Genomic DNA, 27,280 nt, shown 5'->3' on the forward strand with positions numbered 1-27,280 from the left:
AGTCCTGTAGTAGGAAGTGTTCCACTTCGTGTAGTGCTATCAATAGCGGCAAGAAAGAACCTCTTTATTAAAACTTTCGATATTAAAACTGCCTTTCTATATGGAAAATTAAAAGAAGACATCTACATGTATATACCTGAAGGGTATGAAGAAGACAAAGAAAATTGTGTGTGTCATTTACAAAAAGCACTTTATGGCTTGAAACAAGCTCCAGCCGAATGGAACGACTGTTTCACAAAAACATTAAAGAAAAACGGACTTAAGCCTATAAAATCTGAACGATGCATCTTTGTCAATGAAGAAAAAACTATGATACTCGCCATTCATGTTGATGATGGAATTTTAGTTGGAAATGACGAAGTAAAAATGGCTAACCTACTTAGCTGCTTAAATAAGGAATACAAGATGACAATTAATGACCAGCCGAAAACGTATCTTGGGTTGGAAGTGCAGAATACAGAAGATAAAATGAGGCTAAATCAAAGGCGATATACAAAACAAATTTTAGAAAAATACGGAATGGAAGAATCAAACCCAGTTTCGACTCCAATGGTTCAAAGTAATCCTGACGATAACGAAGAGAAGAACAATAATTTTCCTTACAGAGAGTGTGTGGGTTCACTCTTATATCTGGCAACAAAAACTCGTCCAGATGTTGCATTCGCGGTGGGATACTGCAGCAGACACGTGGAAAATCCAAGAAATCAAGATATACAGAACGTAAAAAGAATTATGCGATATATGAGAGGAACTGAAGAGCTTGGCGTAGAATACTCGACCAAGGATAATGAAGAAGAGCTTATAGCATACTCAGACGCCGACTATGCGGGAGACCCTGAGACTCGTCGCTCAATAACTGGATTCGTGATATACTATGGAGGCGGGCCGGTTAGCTGGTGCTCGCGAAAGCAAAATATAGTGGCATTATCAAGTGCGGAAAGTGAATATATTAGTAGTGCCGAATGTTGTAAAGAATTAATTTTTATAAAAGAACTCATAAATGAACTAACTGGAAAAAACTTGAACTGTACATTATTTATAGATAATAAAAGTGCTATTGATATAATAAAGAATGGTAACATAAATAAAAGATCAAAACACATAGATGTAAGATACCATTATATAAAAGAAAAATATGACAACTGTGAAATTAATGTAAAACATTGTAGTTCGAATGATCAAGTCGCAGACATTTTCACAAAACCTTTAGGTGGAGTAAAATTCAATAAATTTAAAGACTTAATTGTTTCATAAATAAATGCATACCTGTTATAGATAAAGATAAAATTAGGGGGTGTGTTAAATAATGTTTAATTAATACATTGGTAATTTTGTCTTTGTGGGTTGGCGGCATTGTGGCGTCAGTAATGCGGCTTGTAGCGTCTGTACAGCGTTATTGTAGTTGTTGTTGTTGTTGTTGATGTGTACTGGGAGTTAGCGTCAAGTGTATATAGTACCTTGTGTAATAAAGTACAATTAAAATAAAAACTATAAAACATATAAGTGTTGTTTATTCGTAGCAGCTGCAGCAGAAACCTCGCAATTAAAAACATTAACAAGAAAACTTTTAACAAACACAGCTCACTCCAGGTAGTTATCTTTAAAGGAAAATCCTAATTAATGGACTCTCTTCTTCCAAAATCAGAGTTTCTGATGGATCTCTTCATCCAGCTCCATTCACAAGATAAAAGATGTGTGCTATCGACGATGATCTGCATTCCGTCTGTAGGAAAGTATTCATTACTTTCATTATCCATAATGAAGCTAGAGTCTTTTAAATCTAAAAAGGATTTTCTTGATACTGACCATCTGGATTCACTTGCCACCGTTTTATAGATGTTCGTAGGAGTCCCCATTAAGGGGTAAATCCATTTCAAGATATTCGAGGAGTTACTTCAATCAAACATCAGCACTCCCTGAGAGCACGAGTGGCTTTAATGATAGTAATTTCATTGTCCTGTTTCACAAGAACTTACAATTAAAAGTAACCCCAGATATTTTACCTCCATTTTCCATTCCAAGTACTTTGTTATTACAAAAGAATATAATACTTAACTTGGTATTTGTTGGATTAATTTTTAATCACTCAGTATGAAATAAGATAATTTCCGATTATTTACATAATTATGCCAGGAAAAATGCATTATTTTTAGTTTTCATGTCAACCGGTAAGTTCCACTGTAATTAATCTCAAGTTTTGATTTCTTAGATCATAATTTTACTTCTTTTTTAAATGAGATGAAATGATTCTCTTATAAATAAATATTGCCATGTACAAAAAGTAAAACAACATCTAATAAAAATACTAAGAAATATAAAGAGAAACGTTCACAATAATAAAATCAATCTTAAGCTTATTACCATAATACATTTTAATTTTGCTATCCACCTTTGCTTAACAAATACACAAAATATGAGAATAGAAACTCAACTTTATTTATTAACATTTTATTAAATACATTAAACTGTACAATTATTCAATTAAGAACACTTATTTCTTCTAAATTGAATGACACGGTAGTTCTGAAACTAAGATTGTGAAAGTTTCATTTGCCCTTAAAAACCTGCAAATATTGAAGGTTTTTGTTGGAGGGTAATTAGAGAAAGTTTACTTACATTGCAAAATGATTATTTTCAAGAATACTGAGCAGGTGGAGGTCTTAAACCAAGGGGTACATGCCTTTGATTTTTCCTGGACATTTCTTGTGCAAGAATTGCATTTAATGATGCTTGTTCCCTTTGCAGATTATATGGTCTGTGTGTTAAAGTGATTGGAGTAATAGAATAACTACTTGAAGATTTCTGCGAATCTTTTGGTTTACGGTGATGTTTGGTAGTTCTCTTGGGAGGTTTTTCATGAACTACTGGCTCTAAATTCGTCGATGGAGACGCTTGATCTGCAAAATGATTAGTTGTTAATCCTGCCCAGTTCATTTGTATATTGTTCAAACTTTCTAAGGGAATAACTATAGCTTGAACCATATGCCCATCACCATGAACCCCTGGAATATATACTGGTACGGGAGCGTTATAGCCGAGACTCTGGTAGAAGTTCATTATGTCAAAGCCTCTTCCTTTGGGTTTCAAATTGTATGGGATATGAGGAACTTCTTGTATAACTGCGGCCGGGGCACTCTGTAGCGGCAGGGCAATTGGAGGCGATGACATTGCATTGCTAAAATCAAATACATTACTGTTCGTCAAAGCTTGCTCGTGATCAAAGCTAATTTTACCAGCTGTAGGCACGGTCCCTATGTCAGGGCTTTGACTGTTCATGAAGTACAAAGATTGCCCGTTACTGTTTAATAAATTAACTTGTGGTTCAGCGCCTCTTGTAATAGAATCGGCTATCCTTATCTTAACCGGTTTTCTATTTTCCAAATCTTGTGACATTTCTACACCACCTTGAAGTTGTTTCCAAACAGATTTCTGCCCATTAACATGAACTTTAATGTCCTTTGGTTTGCCAAATACAACTTCATCGGGCGGATGACCGAATCCAATACTGTAACCAACATTAAATGATGACGCAGCATCACGACCTTTATTTACAAATGACGACGAAGTATCACCACCTTTATTTATATAAGATAAAGTAGCATCATGACCTTTATTTACAAATGGCTTTTTTTTAGGTTCAAATCTCTTTATTTTCTCGACATCTTGAAACGTTTGCGGTTCTTGTTGCAGCAATGTTTGCATTAGTTCTTCAGTCATTCCTGGCGGTGGTTGAGGCTTTTGGTTGTAACTATTCAATCTATAATTAAACCCTCTGTGTTCTACTGTGCTTGGTCTGAGTCTTGTTGCTGCCGGTGTAAGAGAAGACTCATAATTATTGCCCTCTACAGCTTTACCTCCTTGATTGTGTTCTTTCAGACTGTTGAAGGTCGATGTTCTAAAATTGTCTTCAGTTCTTAGAAACTCTGCTCTAACATTCTGAGCTTGATTTGTAAATCCTTTCTGTTCACGTGCTGGTTCAATTTGTTTGAATTGAAAATTAGTAATAACTCTTTGAGGAATTCTCGCTTCATCTTCCCTGAAGATCTCCACTTGTCTAATATTTGGGTGTACTTTTGGTTGTTCAGTACTATGCTGCAGAGTTGTTTTTCCTTCTGGTGTTTGTCGGGTTTTATGGCCGCCATAGAACTGAAACACATAACAGTAAAGAAAGTCAATATTGGCTCGACAATAGTACTAAAATTATTGAGGGTTAATAAAAGTTCAGTGCTGTAATATTCATAAGTAAGCTGTATGAATATTTTCTCGCTTTATAGAATTTCATTTTTATTATTTATAAAAATATATTTTATTCTAGAAATAAATGTGAGTGATATATTTATGGATAACATTAATAGAACATCCAAGCTCTGCTGTGGGAGGCTTATTCGGTTAGTTATAGGACATAGACACCTGTTCGGTGTTGCCTTTATCATCTACAGTATTTTAATGATCTAATGTGGAACAACAAATGTTAGGTCACAAGAAAACATTTTGTAATTATTTAGCCTTAATAAATAACCAGTTTCTAAAATTTCATGTTTCATAATTTGCCAGTCATGATTGATATTGTTGATGCTATCAACAATTAAATTCACCAGAAATTAAACATCCACTGAGATGGAGGACCGCGTGTGTCACAAAATATTACGAATATTGTAGTAAATCCCTCATTTATGTTTGATTTGTCGACCATAAGGACTGTCATTATATTGTAAATAATAATAATAATAACAAAATAAAAATAAAAAAGAAATCTCTCATTCACAAGTACACCATTTTACTGAGTGGACTTACCACTTTTAAATACTTGGCTTCTCCTTTAAAATTTGGCCCTCTAATCCACTGCTTAGATAACCTTCAGTAAGGGCCAGCCCTGAGTGTATTTATGGTTAGACCGATTAACCAAGGCACAATAAACTATAATTATTAATTAGAACAGGTATGGGAGAGAACACATTGCTATAGGCCAGTGATGGCGAACCTATGACCCGCGCAAGCTTTTTCACTGACCCACAATTGCTAGGCAACTATTTGTTTGTTTACGCGGGTTGATTTAGATTTTCTAATTGTGTGGATAATTTATATTCTATCTGTATTTTTTTTCAATCACGCATTGACACAAAAGCAATTTAAATGCTATCTATAACCTTTAGTTTGATCATTACAGTCCTAAAACGCAAATGACGACAAATGCTTTTGTAGTATTTGAAATAAAGCAAAAGTGTTTACAAAATATCAAATAAAATGTATAAGTTTACTCATATTTTGTTTGTTAAAAAAAATCAACAACACAAAACAAATAAACATTTTTAGATTTTTCTTCAGATAAAACACACTTTTGTAAGGTTTTGTTCAGTTATGTTTGTAAAAAGAGACCTCCATATCACTTGTTTCTTACCGTTTTACCCGTTAAGCCAACTGAATTTTAAAGATGTTTAGTTTTGAAAATATTCAGTTTAAAATTTTTAAACTTAACTCTTGTGCAAATGGGCATTAGTGACCCAAGAGCTAGTACTAAAAAAAAAAATGAACAAAATTTGACCTACGTCTCAAAAATGTTCCCCATCCCTGCCATAGGCTCTGGACTAATACAGCAAACAACTTTCCTACGCAGTTGAACAAAGTTGGCTGCTTTGGTAGTATATGTTACACTTTGTTACACGTTGCTGGGTAGTGAGAGGATTAAACTTAATGGTAGCCTTCTTCTGCTGAAAGAATCTAAGCGTTTATGGAGCAGTTTGAAACGGACATTTGGATGTTAAGAAGTTGAATTTTTTTTTGTAGGTTCGTATTGTCTTGAAGGTAAACTGATTGGAATATGTTCTGGGAGTCTATGCAGCTAAGATCTTCATGCATTTCAGCAAAGTGCCCCTCAGAGCATTAATTTGGCTAGAAATGCTTCTTTCGGCAAGATAAATAAAAACCAAAAGTCTGACTTTCCTAATTTTCTACAAAAAAAAAAGCTTTCATTATAATATTTATTTTTAAAAACTTACTTTAAAATAACTTTCAGATCTGGAACCGCCAGCTGCTTCACTGGCAGAATGTTTACTACCTCCGTTGGCGCTAGTATTCTGCTTTTTGTCATTACTAGGCATATGATGTATGACGACAGATCTATAAGAAGCCACACTGGCTTCGGCCATATTATCTTCCAAATCTTGTCTTGCTTCCGCCTCTGTGCCTTCATATTTCTTTGATCCTCTGTTGACTATGTTGGCTGCTGCTGTTGAAGGACCTGTGCTGGATGTTGTCATTACAGAGGTTATTGTGGTTGCTTCAATCAATGCAGCTCCCAATCCCAACACCAATAACTGCAAATAAAAAATTTCTTTAAAATGGAGGACTTCAACTAGACAATTAATTAAATTTTTTATAAATAATTAATGGTTTCATGTTCTTTAAATGTCAATTTTACACTAAGTAAATAATAATTATAATTTATCACTTTCTGTGCTCGTCGATAGGAAGAAAAAGCTAAGGATTTTCATTTATTTTCTGATTAAATAACGAAATGACAAAATGAAATTGTTTTTATAACGTTAATTTCTAAATAACTTGGATTTCCCTATTTGTAAATTAGCCTGTATTCTGCAAGACATCACTGCAACTTTTTTGAAGGTTTTTTCACTTTTCTAACTTCGTTCATGGATCAAAAATTTGTATTTTAATAATTTTTTGGGAAAACAAACTAGTAATTTGAAGATGAAAGTTAAAAGCCCCAATAAGACAACACCTCGAAATGTCGTCAGAGATTTCACATCAGATTTTGGTTCTTTCAATATTTTCCCCCCCCGTAAGTATTGTATTATTAAAAAAAATAAAAAAAAAATTGATGTAAGATCATTGGTCACGGAAGTAGACATAATAAACTCCCCGGTGAGCTGTCCGAATCTTCCCAACACATGTCTTTTATCTGTCGAATCAGTTTTTTTGTCCAGAAATGCCTCTGTATCAATCAAGAAAAGTGTGACACTTTTACTTAGTTTTTTTTAGAAGATTTTGCCAACAATGGCCAGTTAGTTCCAACAGGAAATATTTTATAAATAAACTTCACGATCATTTTTTGTTTTTTGATTAAATGAAATTTTACATTAAACGTAAGTTTCAGGCTTAAATAAATTTTCAAAAACAAATGCTTAAGCATTAAGTAGAAATGAATGTTAGAAGGCATGCTTAATAAATAATGAGCATTTTACTGCATCAATATTTTACTTTTATTAATGGTTTTCTCAAAAACAGCTCAACCAAGTCTTTTTTAACTTCGTATACCCTCCTCTGGCCCCAATTAACTTCTTTTTTAACATTAAATAAACGCCAATTTATTCATTTCCAGGTAATAGTAATAATATATATTAGTATACATCGTAATTATAGTATATGTATACGAGGGTCGTTTGAAAAGTCCGTGCAAAGTCAGAGAGATAGCACTATCGAGCGCGTATCGAGGTTATGTTTAGTTAGTAGCATCTCTTGGAAGAACACACACTAAGTTTCAGCCAGATCGGTCTATTTCTTTGTGTTTGGCATTCGTTTGAATCGAGAAAGTCGAGTGATTTTCAAAAAATGGACGAAAAAGAATTTCGTGTGTTGATTAAAGACTACTTTATGAAAGGCAAAACGCCTCAGGAGACTAAAGAGAAGCTTGATAAACATTATGGTGACTCTGCACCTTCGATTAGAACAGTTTATAAGTGGTTTCAAAATTTTCGGAGTGGCCATATGGGCACAAGTGACGCTGAACGTTCTGGACGCCCTGTTGAGGTTACTACTCCAGAAATCATTGATAAAATCCATGATATGGTGATGGATGACAGAAGAGTGAAGGTGCGTGAGATTGCTAGTGCTGTGGGCATCTCGAATGAACGGGTACATAATATTTTGCATCAACATTTGGACATGACAATGGTATCCGCAAGATGGGTGTCGCGATTGCTCACGCTTGACCAAAAACGAAATCGTGTGAAGTGCTGCAAGGTTTGCAGCTGTTCCAGAAGAATCCGCAGGACTTTAAGCGTCGTTTCGTCACTGTGGATGAAACATGGATACATCACTACACTCCTGAGACCAAAGAACAATCTAAACAATGGGTTAGATATAACAATCGGCCGGAAAGATTATGGCGACTGTCTTTTGGGATTCGCAAGGAATAATCCTCATCGACTATCTGGAAAAGGGTAAAACTATTACAGGTGCATATTATTCATCGTTATTGAACCGTTTGAAAACCGAGCTGCAAGAAAAACGCCCACGATTGGCCCACAAAAAGTCCTTTTCCATCACGACAACGCACCAGCTCACACCTCAGCAGTTGTGGTCGCAAAATTAATGGAAATAGGGTTCCAACTCGTTTCACATCCCCCCTATTCTCCAGACTTGGCTCCCTCGGACTACTATTTGTTCCCCAATATGAAGAAATGGCTGGCGGGAAAAAGATTTTATTCAAACGAGGAGGTGATTGCAGAAACGAATGGCTATTTTTCAGACTTGGACAAATCCTATTATTCGGAAGGGATCAACTAACTAGAGCAGCGTTGGACGAAGTGTATAAGCCTAAAAGGAGACTATGTTGAAAAATAAAAAAGGTTTACCCCCAAAAATTAAGTAGTTTTTATTTTTGCACGGACTTTTCAAACGACCCTCGTACTCGTAGTATAGAATACAGGGTGTCTTTCATCCTACAACAAATCTGATTATCCCAAACGAAAGAGCATTAAATTTCCTATAAATCTACTTAACCCAGAGCCACAAAACTTTTCTTATAAACAATTAAATTTTTACTTTAATGTCTAAAAAATTCGTTCTCGATGATTTTCGTTATAATTTTAAACAGTATTTTTTCAATGATTAATGAATCAAGGAGTCACCTAATTGCAGAAAAAGTTATGCATTTATTGAACTTTAAGACTATTTGGATTTTTTGTTTTTAATAAAACCCTACCCCGAACAGAAAATGTAAATGCAGAAAACTGGGATGTTGCGTAACCGACTTTTCGCTGATATCAAATTATTAATTTACTCGTACGTCAATGTTTGGAGAAGGAACAAAAAGAAAAGTAACTATACCGTACACACTGTATAGTATTACTAGTATATAGTAATAGTATATTAAATATGTAAGGAAAAATTCAAATTTGAATGATATCGGAAAAGCGGATATGCCACTATACTAAATGAATTATTTTTGTTTTCTCTTTATTTAAGAATTTTATAACTGTACAGTTAGAACAAGTAAAAATGATATATGTACAATAAGTATGAACGTAGACTTAGCGTTAGCGCCCATACTCTAGCTTCATTTCTTGAACGGCAGCCCTTCAGTGATGACTCCTGGTAATATGCCCTTAAGGCATTAGGGAAGAGTGCTACCGCCTCTCTGGAAAGCCGACGTCAGGCATTCAAATGGTAGCGCGGTCAGCTAAGGAGGGTTTGTGGAAAGATTTGAGGTTGAAGGAGCATGGATAAGTGGATTTGAATGAGGGTATAGTTTGGAGTGAAGTTTCAGGTAATGGAGTTTGACTTTGGCGGAAACGAAGGGAATTTTCTAGTCGGTGTGGATGGTGAGGTTTGAGATGCTTTGACTATGGTACGTAGGATTTTGGATTGGATTGAATGCGATTGAGGTTTGTGCGCTTGGCAGTACCGTATAGTTCAAGACCATAAGTCTATACTGTTTTTTAGAGTGAGTTTGGAGCGTTTGTCTAGTAGTTTCTTTAGCATTCTGTAGCTGTGGATCAATTCAGTTCCATATCAAACGTTTGTCCAGGTGGAGTCTTAGATATGAATGAATTGTATGGTTTGGTTGTTTGAAAAAGAATTGTATGGTTTTTTTCTTAGCAATGTTCTTTCGCACAAAATAATTTCAAGGAAATTCATTGAAAAAACGCCAGATAAGTAATTTTTTTATTTCCTTTTCTGGAGTTATTTTTAGATTTTTCAATTTCCTTAAATTTAAGTATGACTAAATTGGAGCCAGATGTAAGAGCGCATTAAAGAAGCAGACCAGGGCACTCTACCTGCACGAACGATTTCAAGGAAGTTCTGATCCCGACTAAGAAGCACAGAGAATTATGTATTCACTATCAGTCGCCTCACTACTCTGGTCTACTAGGATATGCTTTGATCATCAGCACCTAACTGCTACGATAAGTGTGAAAGTGACTGCTTTAACAGATGGTTACTACCTTGTACACGTTACCAGGTGAGTGCTTGTGTATAATACTTGCATGTGGCTTACTTGATATTTAGACCGAACACAGTTAATTAGCAGAGTGTCTAAGGCCAATTACATGCCGATCTTTGTAAAACAATTATGCTCAACATTTCTATTTTACCAACTTTGATATTGAAACGTATTAATGAGTTACTTTAACAAAAGAAAAATTTAAACTCTGTACTGAATATTGTTATTGAAAATAAATCTTGTGTTTTGAATTTAAATTCAAACTAAGAATATTTGTCCCAAAGAATTACTTGACTAACCATTCCCAAAGGAACTGTACCAAAAATCATTCTTCAGCCATATTAAACCTTTATTCATTCAAATCAACTTTTTCTCTTAGATGTTAGCGTAAAAGGTATTTCAACACCTTGAACTTATTAACCAAATTAAATATTAGTTGACAAACTTATCTACAGTGGAACGGCGGAAAAGTTAACCACATAATGGGTTTCATATGCAAAAACGCCCCAGAATCATATTTTGAAAAATCTTTATCAATAGGTATCATCTCAGTGCGTATAAATAACATAAAAACATTCTGCATTGTTAGTATTCCCTTTTCTGGTCATAAAATTATTATTAAACTAAGATTATTGACCATAGGCATGGTTGGGGATAGTATCTGCCCTAGATACAGTTTCGTGATTCCATTTCAAGTGATTCTCAGATTGAGGACTGAATGGAAGGTAAACTGGACAGAACATTACCGGAAGGGTGTCATGTGGTTCACGGATGGCTCCAAGATGGCCTGTGGGACCGGAGCTGGAGTGTATGGGGCTAAACCTGAGGTACTTATCGAGAGTGCTCTTGGGAGATATGCCACCGTCTTTCAGGCCGAAGTCTTTGCTATAAAAACCTGTGCTGAGGAAAATCTGCGAATGAATCTTAGGGATAGGGAGGTTCGCATCTTTTCGGACAGTCAAGCGGCACTGAAGGCCCTCTCTTCCTTCAGAACTACCTCTTCCCTGGTCTTGGAGTGTAAAAAGGCTCTAGATCAACTGGCTCGGCACAACAAAGTCCGACTGGAATGGATGCCGGGCCATGTGGGGTTCAAGGGGAATGAAATAGCTGATCAGTTGGCCAGGAATGGAGCTAGTACTCCCTTCATTGGCCCGGAGCCTGTCCTGGGTGCAGTTTGTGAGGCTCTCAGAGATTGGATCTGGAGAGAACATGAAAAGAACTGGGTGATGCTTACTGGGATCAAACACGGCAAGAGTGTCATGCCCTTGCTGTGCAAACAAAGAACCAAAGAGACTCTGGTTACAGGCCTATTCACAGAGGCACGGAAGGTTCAGAAAGCACCTGCACAAGGTGGGACTTATTAGCTCGGAACCGTTGTGCAGATTGTGCCAGAAAGAGGAGGAAACGGTCTCTCACCTGTTATTCGATTGCGTTGCAGTCGAGAGACTGTGCTACGATATCTTTGGTACTTTGAGGCCAAGGGAGATTGTAGCGCAGAAGGGAAAGTCCTCAACCTTTTTAGAAGGGAAGGTTTCATCTTCTAGACCTAAAGAGGAAAGCACAATAAGCCTCTTGCTGCAGTTCTGTAGGGCATGAGTCCCGTCCCGCTTTTAAATCTCTTAATCTTAATAATAATAATAATAACATTTATTGTTTATAAGGTTGCAAGACCCTTTAGCAAGGAGTTTGCGTTTGACATTCTTTTATAAACAGAAATAGTTGGAAATTAAATTTCAACTTTACGATAAAAGAAAACATAAAACAGAAATATCTACTGTACCATTTAAAATTATAAAAATCAGAAAATAAAAAGCCAAACTACTGAGAGATACCAAATCTAGTAATTATCTTATAAATATAATTAACTTATAAATATAACTGAAATATAGACTTTAACCAAAAATATTAAATAACTGAATAATTACTACTGGCCAAGAGAGCTAAGAGATATTGCTGTATTACAATTGAAATTCAGCAAATTTATTCATTAAATACAGTTAATAACAGTCTGTTCGTTAACTAATAATATGAGCTATTCATTAATAATGAAAGAACGCAACTTAAAAGCTCCGCTAGTGTAGTAATATAAATCATTAATTTTCATCAAATCATCTATAGTAAGAAGTTCAGCAAGACCATAATTGGTACCCTCTATATATTTATCAATATAATGTTTTCTGAGTGAGCTGTAAATAGGACTAGAAATGATTTAAATCCTCTTCTTTCTTCATATTACAGATTGTACATAAATTTAGATAATCCAGATGATATTTATTTCCTTTATGAAAAATATACAAATTATTATTGCCGGCTAATCTGATGCTATTGTTCTAATTTTATGAATTGAGTTTCTACAAGTTAAGTAATTTTCACCTAAACCTAATGTGCTAATTTTTCTGAAAACGGAACTAAAAGAATAATTAATACATCTATCAATATTCAAACTGAGACAATGATTTTTTAGTGTTTCTAAAATAGTATGCTTATTCTTAATCAGATCTGAATCACGTTCAATTTGAGTACTAATATCGCTGCCAATAAGAGAAAACTGATTTGAGATTTGGGAGTACCAATTGTATTCCTCCGAACCACTTTTATTTTCATGCATCTGTTTCAATCGCATAAGACAAATTTTTTGGATATCTAGAATCAGGCATTTTAAGGATAGTTGACAAATACACCTACACTGCTCCACAAAAAAAGTGGCGCACTTTAAAAATGCGTTATTTTTTTTCTCTGTAACTTTTTTATTCTACATTTTATTTTAGTTAGCAAATATATGAAGTATAAAGTTACGGGAGGGCTAAAATAAAATAATAAATGATCTAAAAGAAATGAAAACCTTTAATTTAACAAAAAAGTACTTCTCGGCCAAATATGAGTTTGAAAAAAAAATGTATTTCTTCCGATTAAAAAAAAGGAGAAAAAGAATTTTAGTAACGTGTTTTGCTCGGCTTACTGCATCCGATCTCCTCGGCATACTCCTTATTAAATTTCTCACGAAATCTTGTGTTAATTCCTGCCATATCTCCACCAGAGCACCTCGCAACTCTTCTAAGCTCCTGGGAGGATTATTTCTCTATCTTAATCGCCTACCCAGCTCATCCCAAAGATGTTCAATAGGATTTAAATCCGGGCTGCGTGCTGGCCACCTCAAAACAGGAATGCTAGTGTCCTGAAGATATTGAACAACACAGGCGGGCATGTGGTCATGCGGACATGTGGTCGGGCATTATCTTGCATAAAAATAAAATTCTCCCCAATAAATGGTGCGTAGGGTATCACATATTGCTGCAAAATTTCCCTCACATACAAATCTGCTTTCAAGATTGCCCTGTTGAACACGTGGAGCTCAGTCTTAGCCTCCATAGAAATCCCAGCCCACACCAGCACTGAACCACCTCAGAATGGTAGTCTACCTGAAATATTGCACGGAGCGTAGCGCTCCCCAGGCCTTCGGTAAACACGTTGCCTCCCATCAGGTGCATAGAGAGCAAAATGGGACTCGTCTGAAGAGAGAACGTTTCTCCAATCGTTCTCAGACCTGTTGCGGTGTTCCCTAGCGAACTCTAGACGGGCTCTCCGATGGTCTACGGTGAGCAATGGTCCCGTGGCTTGCTTCCTAGAGCGTAAATTCGTTTCAGCGAACCTTCTTCGTACGGTTTCGGCGCTGACTGAAACTCCACGAACAGTAAGCAGTGTTTGAGCTGTTTCAGAAGCAGTTGATGTACGATTTCTTAGAGTGTGAATTCTAATGAATCGGTCATCTAGTGCTTCTGTGGCTCTTGGTCGACCCGAACCTTGTCTGCGAGTGCAGAGGCCTGTCTCCCGGTAACGATGGATGGCTCTACGGTCGGTGGTCTCAGGCAACCCTAACGTTCGTGCTGCGTACCGCTGACTCCGTCCATCCTCAACTAATGCAATAATACGGGCCACTTGCTCTGCTGTAATTGAGAGTTTGCAATGCTTTCAGCTTGAAAAAAGTCGAAACGCAACTGTAGAGGTCAATAAATTTATTTACTGTTGAGGTGAAGTTCATGTTGTTGTTTACACAAAAAGACCGAAGGGGATTAAACGAGGAATTGCGTCTCTATTTACAAGAATCTTTGGGCCTTGATTCGATTAATTGTTCCCAGACAGTTTATGAAAACAATTAAAACTAATAATCTTTCCCCAAAATGTGATAAAACAAAAAATAAACGCTTTTTTCAAAGTGCGCCACTTTTTTTTTGGAGCAGTTTAGTTAATAATTTTTGAGAATTTTAAATCTTAATCTTAATCTTAATTTTATTGAATGCTAATTTAGAAATATTAAGAAATGAATTGAGGAACAGTACAGGAAAATTTCTGCAGATAAGATGAATCAGCTGATTATGTAAGGGAAAAGTTTAATGTTAGAATAAATTATCTCAAGAGAGAAGTTGAGAAGGAAGAATGTTATTACAGAGGAATTTTGATGAAACTAGTTAAAAAGTAGTGGGAGTTCACAACTTTGTAACAGGGAATAGCAATAAAATAGTACAGCATATACTATATTGTTAAATAATATTGTGCAAAACTTGATTACTAAACACATTGAGAAAAGAACACATTCCAAAAATAATGGAGTCAGTAATAGCGGAATCCTTACTTTGTTATTAAAAGTGAAAAGTTTATAAACAACGTATTAAAATCAAAAAGTACACAAGTAAGCGTACAAAAGAATAATTAGATAGACAATAATTAGAAACTTATGATCCGATATTCCATTATGATTTAAGAATGAAGTAACGCATAATTTTCTTGTAAGTAATGAAAATAACGATACAAAAAACTCCTTGAAGTTATGTTCTGATTAAAACTGTTACTTTCATCAGTTACAAAATGTTTTGTTTTTGTTTCTATTATAATAGAGGAACTCCTCTACAATTCAATGTGTAAACTTCTTTAATCTCGAACACTCTCACTTAAAACCTCTGGGCGATTCAAAGTAACAACCCATGTTTGGAATGCTTGGCAAAAAAAATAAATTTCGATAGGGAAAGTGTACTAGTTCAGGTACATAATATAGTCAACAATGAGTGGTACCTCATTGTTTAACATGAAAAGATTGTATTCACAATAAATATGAAGAAAGAAAATAATTTATATCATCTGCTTATCTTAATATTTACTTTTAGAGACATTTTTGATTTTAGCAGGACTCTATCGATTTCTTTGAATCTTGTTATTGTAATGTATTTCATATTTACTTTTAGAGACATTTTTGATTTTAGCAGGACTCTATCGATTTCTTTGAATCTTGTTATTGTAATGTATTTCTTTATTACAGTGTAGTACATTTTTTTCGAAATCTTACTTAAGGCATAGTGTTACTTCTAGTTGGTGAAAACTAATTCGCCGAACTTGGTCATTATATAATACTTCTTCCAATCAGTAGTAAGTGAAAAGACAACGAAATTATGAAAGCATGTTTGAATGTAAATTTACTTTCAGTTAAATAGCTAATTTTGTACTGTAATTGCCATTAATAGACCAACAATTTCATTTACAAATCACTGAATAGTAATCATTAAAACATAAGATTTGTCCAGCAGTGAAACGCTCCAATAATTACCGAAACAGTTTTTTATTAGTTTTGGCTTTGCTTTTTTATTTCAGAAGTTTTTCAACCGAGGTATCACCTATTTCTTGTTCATCATTATACGTTCTCAATGTTATTCATTGGATGAATATATTCATTTTTAGCCAACCAGCGTTAAATAAATGCAAGTTTACTTTCCAACATATTTTTTTATTTTATATCTTGATTAGGCTGTAAAGTTTTACTTTTATTATTGATAAATTTAAAAATAATTTTATATATCTTGGTGGCATTTGTGGTTATACTGGCAATAGGAAATTAAGAAGTAAATTTACTTTTTGTAAGTTAATAAATTTTGAGAGAGCAACATCTTTACAACAAAAATTTTTAAACTCTTTCATGTTACTACAATCCAGAGCTTATAGTAGTATGGTTGATGATTCCAATTCCGAATGGACTCTTTCTACGATTAATAAAAAAAAAAAAATCTTTCCAAAAACAACCTAAAATCTTATCTCTTTTATTTTTACCTGGAAGAACTATTAAAATAAAATTGGTAGATCACTTGAATACACAAAGTTAATGGAAAAAAATCATTGCTGTATCATTCTAGATAACCGCAAAATAATGAGTGAGAATAATAAAGTTATTTAATCACTAACAGATTCAGAAATTCAGCCATTATTGTGTATCAACTTAGGCCTAGTAATTTTATTAAATTAAAGTGTATTTAAATGTTATAGCCGATTAGAATGAATGGGAGAAAATGATTAGAGAAGGATTATGTGATTTTAATTTCGGTTAAGCTATAAGGATGACAGGAATATACAGGGTGTACATTTTAAGACGGCTCAAATGCATTTCATGCTTAAACGGTTGATCTGAGCGAAAAATGGTAGAGGAAAAATTTGTTGCCCGTCACCTCTAGTTTCAGAATATGTGACTTGATTTTAGATTCCTGCCCGCATACGCAGCTGACGCGCGACCAAAAGTGAGGGTTCGCAGTTGACCCCCCTTTTCATGTACACAGTTTTAAGGAGTATAAAAAGTTATGAAAGAAACCGGAAACCGCAATTCGATCGATATCTACAAAATTAAAGGTGCTAGGCCATTTCAAAATCTGGTATTTTTAATCATACTTCAATTTTTTTACTTGTTATCACAGAGAAAGAAGAGCACGCAATAGGTCATTTTTATGTATTTTTTCATCCCCTTTCTACTAAAAATATTGCCAAGGCAGTAAATCTAGTATTTTTCTTAATATCGGGAAATAAGTTGTTTTCCGAGTGATTTTGCTGAGAAAAATCAAATGTTAAGAGCTTTAGATGTTCTCAAGCACACCCAAAATAGCTAAAAATTAATTTTACATCTGTTACAAACAAGAAGGTTTAATAATTTTTTGGTAATTTTGGGAGAGTTGCGTTTAATTACTAAAAAAATTGGAAACCTCTTGCCACATATTTAAGTGATCAATATCTTTCATGTAAAGGATCAAACTTATTCCTTAATTTATCAAATATTGCACTTTACTCAACTTGTGAAGCATGTACTGTGCCTCCAAAGGTGGCTCCTCTGACTCGCAAGCCAGGTTAGCCAGGAGGTTATCAACTGCTCTCTGTATCTGAGGAGGTATATTTGGTAAAAAAAACATTGTAATCTAATTTTGTTCAAGTTCAGATTTTTTAAATATTTAGTGTTCAGAGTTCATTCTAATCACTAATAAATAATTTAACCTAAACGGAATTTCACAATAAATTAAAAATCTTTTAAATGAAACTAAATTTACAAAGCAAGCCTTTGGAGACCATGATATGGCAGACATTCTACAATTACGTCAACAAGGGGTACATGATGCCCCGGATTGCCCAAACGAGCGTTGTTCAAAAGACCAGCTGTGAGGAAAAGAGTTGTTACTTTCAGTAAGTAGATTGAGATTACTGTATTGTAGTGAGACGGAGAATAACTTTCTTGTGTTCTTGTAGAGCAATAATTTCTTTAAAAGCACAAAGGTAAGTGAACGAACTTCTTCTCTTTTTTTTACATATTAGCAAAGAAAGTTAAAAAATAACACAAAAACTAGACCTCGCACGCGTTGTGTTATTAAAAATAATCCTGAAGACGCGCACACGAAAATGAAGTTTAAGTGAAGGCAAAAAGAAAAGCCACTTTACCATGTATCCGTGGTTAAAAATAAAAGTCATAAAACTAGTCTGTAACATGTATAATTCATTGTTATAGTTGACGCACCTTGACACCACTTTCCCAAGGGAGGAAAACAACGGTGGCTAAATTATTATAGTTTGTTACTTTCCCTTTTTTTTCTATATATATACGAGTATATATCTTCGAAGTTTTTATTTTAGAAATTATTGAATGCATCCTATATTGGGACACCCCTTGTACCTCATAGATTTAACATGTCCCAGTTTTGTTATATTTTGTTCAATATTTGTGCTTGTAACTAACAATGTTTGGCCGGCCAATGTTAGGGGGACTGCCTTGGAGAACGTGCCAATCTGGTGAAAGCTTAAGATGGGAGTATTACCATAGAATTAGTGTGCCATCACCTGCACATTTTGTTGATCTTTGAGAGTTAGGCAAATCGATCAAACTATATTTACACATAGGATATGTTTATACAATTTTTTTTTCTTTATTTGTAGCTAGACCTTCTCCAACTTTTAATTATTTTTGAAGGTCGGCAAAGAATTATAAGTCTATTGGAGCTCGCAAATTATTATTAATACTTTTCAAATTGCATTTTCTTAAACACAGAGATGTATAAAAAAAGATTAACGATAATTTGTCATGGAATTTAGTAGGCAATAATTTCAATGTTTTAAACTTAATTAAATATGAAATTCAAGAATATTTTCTGTAAAAATCAGCTGAATGTGCATCTTTGTGGGAAAAGATTTTTTTCTTTTTAGTCTGCATTTCACGACTTGATCGCTGTCCACGCAATATTACAAACAACATTTCACTTAAACAACATTTCCGATGAATTTGGGAATTTATTTTGTATGAATTAGACGCCACAGTAGCCGAGTGGGTTAAGAGGCGAGACCTGCAAAGCTAATATGCATTGTGGTATTGGGTTCGATTCCCGGTCTTGGCCTTGGATTTTATTTAATGGTTAAATGAGAAATAGTGAAGTACGTTTGCTATTCGCCTCCGTCCACGACACCTAGTAAATGGTAGTTGGATGATAAGCCCCGCCTGAAAAAATAGGCGATTACTTTTAGTTTACTTTTTTTTTGTATAAATTTGTTAAATTAAATTCTAACATTCCAAGAATTTGAAACCTCAACCTGGTTATTTGTGGCGAGTGTTATTGTAGAACGATCACGAACTTTTTATTTTTATAAAATATGTTTTAGGAGAATTATATACTTTCGCCCCTGCTCACGAACATTAATTGTTAAGGAGAATAAGGTCCGCCCGAAAAAATAGGCGATTACTTTATTTTTTTTGTTACATGTAATGTAGTCTACAAATCTGTCAAATTTTATTTGATTTTCTTAAGTTTCAATTGCCTGGCAAACTATTTAACCAAATGTCAGCAAATGTCGAATATTTGACTTTTATACTGTCAAGATGATTTAATTTACTCCCAAATGCTAGCTCTTCTTAAGCTTAACGATTGTTTGAATAACTTGTTGGGTCGAAATTTTTTTAGGAAGATGAAATTTGACACTACAATTACAGAATTTTGGAAAAGATCTTCTAATGAATGTCTTGGGGTCCGTTACTGTTAAAAATAATACTTCAAGCTTACTTAGAACGAGAAAGAAATGGTAAAAATGGACGGAAGATGTTCCCTCTTATACATTCCTTTAGAATTTCTACTTAATTCCGTCCAAAATGTATTAAAAATTTGTTAATGAGGATACTAGTATTTGGTGTAAATACTTTTAGATTATCTTATTCTAATAATAGTGACAGAAAGTATTGTTATCTTAAGTTTTCCGCGGGTATATCCGTTTTTTGGAAAACATAAAAGTATTTTTTACAAAAATTGGTTTGGGTAAGGGTGTATGTGTGAGAATGAGAAAGTAACATAATTCAAAAATGATAAATTACTATAGAAAGTTCGAATTAGATAATTCTAATCGTGACATCATAAAATCATCATCAATTAATAAGTTTTTGACAAAATCAGCCAACTTGAAGTGCACTTAACGATTTATTTATTTATTTTAAACAAAGCTTTAATGATTTAAAAAAAAAAAATACTTCGTATGCTCATTGCCTAAGCAGATCTACAGCTTTTTCAGGCAAATTCTTAATACTTTAAGGCAGATCTTAGGGGGAAGGTGAATTAAACTTCCCTCTTATAGTTTATAATGAATTGCCTGATCACATGTGTAATATTAATAGAAATTAAACATGTTATTAAAATTCCGAATTTTAAGATGCTTAAATGAACGAAAGTACCCGATTAAAGACAAATTTTTAGAGGTTTTACGTAATTTTCGTTCTTGTTTTTACAAAGAAAGATAATTTTATTACATGAGATTGTTGTTGCACAATGGATTGTACTTATCCATTTTAAAAAACAATTAAATTTTTTAATGAGACGTAATTTAGTGATCACACGAAGTTTGTACAGTTAATGACTTCATTCCATGTTGTTAATTGTAGAGGTTAAAAACAACACAGTACCTCAGTATACAGTTAGTTACTCCTCCACTAAGTAAAGCCTAATTTACTTAAACGTTTTCCTCTTTAATGTCCACGACAGAAACTACTTCGGTGGACATAATAACTGTTTCTCTTAACTTTCCAACGTCTACTTTTCAATGTTTCCAGTACTCTGTTTTAAAGTTCAATTTAGTTAGTTGGATAAAAACTGTTTAAAATATTTATGCCTACAAATATGGCGAGCCCTTTTTTTTCACACTGAATCTATTTCCTTGCTGTCAACGTTTCAATGATAAGAAGTAGAGGTAACTTTTACTTTTCGTACTCTAAATCATATCAGTATAGAGATAAGATACTAAATATGTATAAAGAACAAAAGCTTCATTGTTTTCTGGATCTATTCTTTAAAAGCATCCGGGCTATCTACGGGCATTCAAATCATCCACTAAGATTTAGTAATTGGCTTTAAAGATATCTTTCATTTAAAAAAAAATTTGAATGAAAACCAGCTGAAAGGAGAAGTGATTATAAAGTATGATTTTCAGGAAGTGACTAGAATATTTTTATTACATTACGATTCTATCCACGTTTTTTTATCTGTAAAAACCAAGAGGAACTTATTGCTCGAAAAATTCACTATCTGTGGTTTGTATTGTTTTTTTTGCAAAAAATAGAAGTACTTCAAAATAATCGAATTTTAAAATCTGAACTACTAAGACGCAAGTTGAAGCACTGGTTAATGTCACAAAATAATAAAAAAAACTTAAAGAAATACCACGCAATTGATCAAAGCCCTGAGATTTGAAAATAAGAAAATGATTGTTTTTAAAGAATAATCAAGGGTGTGTGAGCAATAGGATCTTCAAAAGGACCTTTTGGGTGCTAAAGTTAATGGAGTATCTTCAGCAACTAACAGCTCAAGCGGATTATTTCAGCGAATCCTTATATTCAGGGCTGGATTAAACGTTTTTCTTTTAATTTCATACGCTACTGCAAACATGGATGTATCTAGATCTCTTTAACTTTTACTGGAAACCTTCTTAAGCTACTCTTGAAAAATGGTGGTTTAAACTTCCCTGTTAATTGTCTTTTAATGACTAGCTACATCCTCTAAATGATATCAAACTATTTTATCTGGATAGTTGCAAAACATTATCTTTATACAAGTGGATATGCCCCCATATTTTGAAGAAAATTAGGAGCTGTAACTCTTATGTGGAAAAAAATTGTCAAAGTTAGGCTTTTTCTGAAGTTGTTAACGATTAATCTTTATAAAACTGTCCTACGTATTGAATTTGTAAGTAAAATACAACAATTTAAGACAATTGGTTGAGCGAACGTACACTTAACTAAATATATTTTGGTTTTTTTTTAGGGATTTACCCGTGCTATCATGTAAAACTGCGATTTAAGAAATTTATGTAAGCTTTTCACGACAAACTTCTAATTTTTTTATTCTTTTTATTATTTTAGTAGTTGAATTAATTGCACTTTTTTTACCCGAAAATAAATTTGAAGCCTTATCCTTAGAAAATAATTATTAGAAAATGGAAAATATAAAAGTGTTTCTGTTGAAAATAAGAAAGTTAGTGAGCCAGCATTTGAAATGGAACGTTATATACGCCCTCTGCCACACACCGCTCATTTAAAGAGAAACGAAAAAGCATTAACCAGTTTATAATTAGTGCAGAGTAGCGCTGTATCACGAACGTAAACAAACAGTTTGATTCATGTTTACCTTTCAATATTTCACTTTAAGCAAAATTAAATATTAAAGAATTGCAAGCCTTTTTTTCTGTTGTAATTATAAGAACAACCTCTGCGATAGCAACGAAATTTCTGTAGTTTATTTTTTTTAAAGTGAACAGTTATTTTGAGATCGCTTACTTCAATTCTCTAAGTTCTAACTCACTAATTTTCTTCTTTGCTGATTGTTCAAGTTATATTTAATTCGTTTCACTTTAAAAGGAATCTATTCACTATCTCTCTGAAGTACTCTCAATAGAATTTCGTGAAAAACAGTAACTTATGTGATTGTAATCTAGTGCTGCACGAGACCGAGACGAGGCGAGACTTTATACGAGAAAAAAATGTTATTATTTTCTAATAATTATTTTAATTTATATATTGGTAATGAAAATGTGTGTAAAAGAAGACGACTACTTACACTTCAATGCATCATATGTTACTATTACTGTTATAATATCTTTACATAATTTCAAAAAGATGTTAAAAACGCGCCAAATGAAAGACCAAAATAACATATCTGCCTGCTATAACAAGTCGATTCGTGAAATAAAAAATACACCTCCCAACAAACTTCCCGCTCCATTAGTTATGGCTGTTGGTGAAGATAAAGAATCTGATGATTCACCTTTTGACGACGACGACGACTGCATCAATATTTTTGCACCATTTGCTCAAAAATCAGCAAATATCACCGAAGAATGGAAGACAGAAATAATTAATTACACCAAATTAGACCAAGCACCAGTAGACGTTGACATTTTAGAATGGTGGAAAACACTTGAGAATTCCTTCAAAAATTTGTCTAGAATGGCGAGAGATATTTTTAGTATCTGTGCAACTTCAGTGCCATCGGAAAGATTATTTTCGCAAGCTGCGATGATAATGACCAATAGAAGATCTTCTCTAACTTCTGACTCAGTAAAAGCTCTTTTATGTATCAATGCTTGGGCAAAGTGTATCTTAAAAACGAAAATTTGTGGCAATATTTTTTAGTTGCATAGATAGTCTTTTTTTCAAATTCACTAATTCCAAAATTCTAAAATATAATTCAAATAATATCAAAGTTCAAAGTAAGATTATTAATAGTGAAATTTATGAAATTGAATGAATGAATGATATGAATAGTGAAATTTAGTGAATTTATGTAAAAATTATGTAATTCGAAGGGGGCCGCCACGGTAGCCGAGCGGTGCGAGACCTGCGAAGCTAATGTGTATTGTGGTACTGGGTTCGATTTCCGGTCTTAGGCCTTGGATTTTATTTAATGGTTAATATGAGAAATTTTCAGTAAAGTATGTTTGCTAGTCGCCTCCGTCCGCGACACCTAATTGGTAGTTGGAGTTATAGCCCCGCCTGAAAAAATAGGCGATTACTTTACTTTGCTTACTTTACTTATGTAATTCGAAGTCAAATAGATGTAGTAATATTGAACATATATAATAAAATCGTATCTTTTAATAATTAATTCAATACCCGTAATGATTATTTATTAATAAAGAAATAATTTTATAATTTTGTAGCTAAAAATTAATATTTGAAAAACCGAGACGAGACCGAGATTTCTCGACGAGATATATATCATGTCTCGATCTTGGTCTCGGTCTCGGTTGCTCAAGTCTCGTCTCGGTCTCGGTACGAGATTTGTCTCGTTTCTCGTGCAGCACTATTGTAATAACTACATAAAGTTTAAACAGAATAATAGAAGCCGTTTGCAAAAAAAAAAAACTCAAAATTTGAAAAATTATTACGTAAAATGGCACTTGCGGTCAGTCAATTTTCGCAAAATTTAGAAATTCAGCTCCACATTTGATTCTTAATAAGGTTATAAAGGATTTCAGTGAAATAAACAGTACTTGCACTTCAGAAAAAGCCATCGCTTTGAAGTGCTTTTAAAAGAATTTGCCAGGGAAAAAACTCAGATTAAAGTTATAAAAAATCAAAATTAAAATTGAAAATTTTCACGATTACAATACCTGCTTTCACTTAATAAAGTCAGAGATTGTAAAATTACTTTAAATTTAAAAGTTTCTGGTAAATTGTAATATTGAAGTAATGTGTTTCTAAACATTCCATTGTTAAATTAAAAGTTAATTTATTTTTTCAGGATTTCCTATCATTTCTTAATCGATCTACAGATCTTTCTCTGTTCCCCATTAGCCAATAAAACTACATTCCTTAAATTGTTCGTTTGTGCCATGTTTATTAGCGTAGACTTGAAAATGGAATATCCCAGTTCGAGACCAGCTAGCCAACTAAAATTTATAACTCTTAATTATGTTCTGTAAATGAACTTTTCTCGCATATAAGCCACCCTAGTGTTATTTTTTTATAGCGCCAACCAAATTAGATTCAATTTCTTTGAACTTATGTTTTGTATTTCCTATAGTGATAATTAAAAAAGTAGGTAGTTAATTAAGCAATTAGATATTGTGCGGTATAAAAGGAGATAATTAATTAAAAAACTGAAATCTTTTCTGACACGTAATTATGTAAAATAATAATAATAATAATAACAATAATAGTCATAATAATAGTTTATCCCAAGAGGCACTCAAAAAGAAATCACTGTTTTTCGCTTTTAATATCAGCACTTCTGAATCCTACAGATAAGAGAAATTTCTACACTATTTTTGATACCAGAACTCATTTTAACGTCAATAAGAAGTATTTCAAAACAAATGGAAACCTACTCTTTAATTGTTGATCGATACTGAATAATGTGGTAAGTGTAGTCTTCTAATGACACGAATTTTCAGGTATCTAAACAGCAGATTCTTATGAAAATCGATTTGAGTGTGTGTTATCGATTTTATTACATTATTTGGTTAACAGATTACACTAAAATATAATCTATAGTTCATTTAAAATAGGTAGTTAAGGAAAAAACGTTCAGTAGGCGATTGTACCGCTTACAGTGGACAAGTACAAGACATTTGTAGGCCGCAAGCCAATGAAGAGTCAAAAGGAGTGAGTGTGTGACATTCGCTAAAACATTAGCTCATACTTAAAGGACATAAATAGGATTTAGGCAATTAGGGCGTAATAATAACGCCTCTGCTTACGTCATCAATCTGAAAGTAAAAAAACCTACAGATTCTAAACTTGCAAAATTTATACAGAGATTAAGTGGGGAAAAGTGAACAAATTAAAAGATTCTAGATTTGCGTTTCCTGCTGACTGAATGTTTAAATCGATTAAGCCGGATAATGGGTAGGAATCAAATACGGACACTTTTTCTCAGCTATACCAATCTTGTAGAGATCTTTAGTTTGATTTCTTGGCGTTAAATAAGTTTTTCCATGGTGAAAAAACTATTTTTGCGGTTCATAAGATCACAGAGCTTCTACTTACTACAGCAAGAACATGTACATTTCCTAGCTGTAGCAATTGCAACAATTAGGGCCGCTTAAATGCGACAATATGTACACAGATAGTAACCAAAGTCACATTTGACTTACCTATGATGAGTAGGTTTATAGTAAAGATCAAAAAGATTTTGGGCTAACCGCATTATGCTCAAAAATAGAACGTTCATTTGCAATAGTTTGATATGAATGTCACTCAGGCCACGCAGAAAATGGTACTAGTACATCGATTAGACCAAAGAGAAAATGGCAAGCTCTGACTAAAAAGTTTTTCCATCTTAAGGAAAAGAAAATTGGGAAAAACTATCTCACACAAAATAGTCAAATCCAGCTCGGGAAAATGGGGCAGAAAATTCAATGCGCGCATATATCTTCATCAAGATCTCAATATCCTTTACATTAACGAACTAATCCATTCTTGAATCTTGAATTTTTCTAATAATCTAGCAGCCCATTCCAATCCTGTTACTTCCGGACAATCCTTCACATCGCTTAAACCGACTTCCTAAAAACTCCTAGCTCCCAATTTCTTACCAGAGAGTTCTAATTCTGTCTTATCTCCTCTCAACATGCCTCTCAGATAGTAGCGCTGAATCGTTGTCGAAAAAAACGCACAACTGTGACACTATAATCACATTTGTAAAATGTGTTGTGCAGTTTATAGATAAATAATGTTAAATAATAAAATAATATAAAAATAAACGCATTGAACTTTTTTGTTTTGCGACAACAGCGTACCTCCTAACAAACAACAACAGCGTACCTCCTAACAAGCAACAATAGCGTACCTCCTAACAAACAACAACAGACAGAATGAAAGTTCCGAGAGTGATATTGACGTGAAGTTAAAACATAAGTCGTTGCTGCCCTCTTCTATGTGCAAATATGTGATGTATTGATATTAATCAATATCAATAAAATTGACGTATTAACGTCAACAATAAAATGACCCATTGATTCCCATCCCTTAAAAATTTGATTCAAATTTATGGTTGACCAGAAAGTGTTGTCCACGTCAACGCTTTTTAATTCGTCTTCTAAAGTTTAAAACTACAAACTTATTAGGCCTAAAAAATAATTATCAATTTTAATTTTACTTAATTTGAATTTTAATAAATTAGTGCAACTTTAGAAGACGAAACGAAGCACTTTTATATAACGCTTGAATAATCCAGGATGAGTCCTCAATGTGTGGAGTATGTTAGTCCTTGTGGTGGCCAGCTATTTGTTGAAGTAAATAATTATAGTAAATACTAATTTAATATAAGAATCACTGAACACTAATTTTGTTTAAACACACAATACACAATAAACAGATCACTTACAAATGCATGGGTAGCCATTCCTTTGAAGTACTTGCTGCGATAGCCAACAATACATTACGTCTCTTTATGTAGTGCATGCACGGTTTAACCTGCCACCCCTCTCACAATATGCCTCCCTCCACTGCTTTTGCTATCTTCAACTCAAAGTAATCTAGATCGATGTGGCAGGTGTATAATACTTTTTTTTTTGTATTAAATAGAGAACATTTAGGTACATAAGTATATGCTTTTATTTTAGATATTCCGAACTGATGTTGCCAAATCAAAACAAAAAACTTGGTACTAAATGTGCTGCAGCCATAAGTACTCAATTTGAGTTTTGAAGCTGCCGAATCCGGGTGTCCGATTTTGACTAAAACCTTATTGTCGCATTCCCTGGTGCTGTACGAGCGAAATAACGATTTGTTTGTGATTGAGTCACGGTCTGTAGTTGATTCACGTGCATGCACAC

The 27,280-nt window shown here is 33.7% G+C and overlaps 2 protein-coding genes across 2 annotated transcripts in view; one reads left to right on the forward strand and one right to left on the reverse strand.

The window, feature by feature from the left end:
- lin-52 (DREAM core complex component lin-52) overlaps positions 1 to 27,280 on the forward strand; it is a 450,123-nt gene that overhangs the window by 161,096 nt on the left and 261,747 nt on the right. The window lies entirely within an intron of this gene.
- LOC141452303 (uncharacterized) lies at positions 1,677 to 26,876 on the reverse strand. The gene is made up of 3 exons (XM_074124298.1): positions 26,830 to 26,876; positions 5,997 to 6,314; positions 1,677 to 4,146 (listed from the first exon to the last, which is right to left on the reverse strand). The coding sequence occupies exons 1-3, from the start codon at positions 26,845 to 26,847 to the stop codon at positions 2,635 to 2,637; spliced, it is 1,848 nt and encodes a 615-aa protein (XP_073980399.1). The 5' UTR covers positions 26,848 to 26,876; the 3' UTR covers positions 1,677 to 2,634.

This window comes from Rhodnius prolixus, unplaced genomic scaffold (genome assembly GCF_049639745.1).
Source record: "Rhodnius prolixus isolate KJV_2025 unplaced genomic scaffold, Rpr scaffold_3, whole genome shotgun sequence".
Lineage (NCBI taxonomy): Eukaryota > Metazoa > Arthropoda > Insecta > Hemiptera > Reduviidae > Rhodnius > Rhodnius prolixus.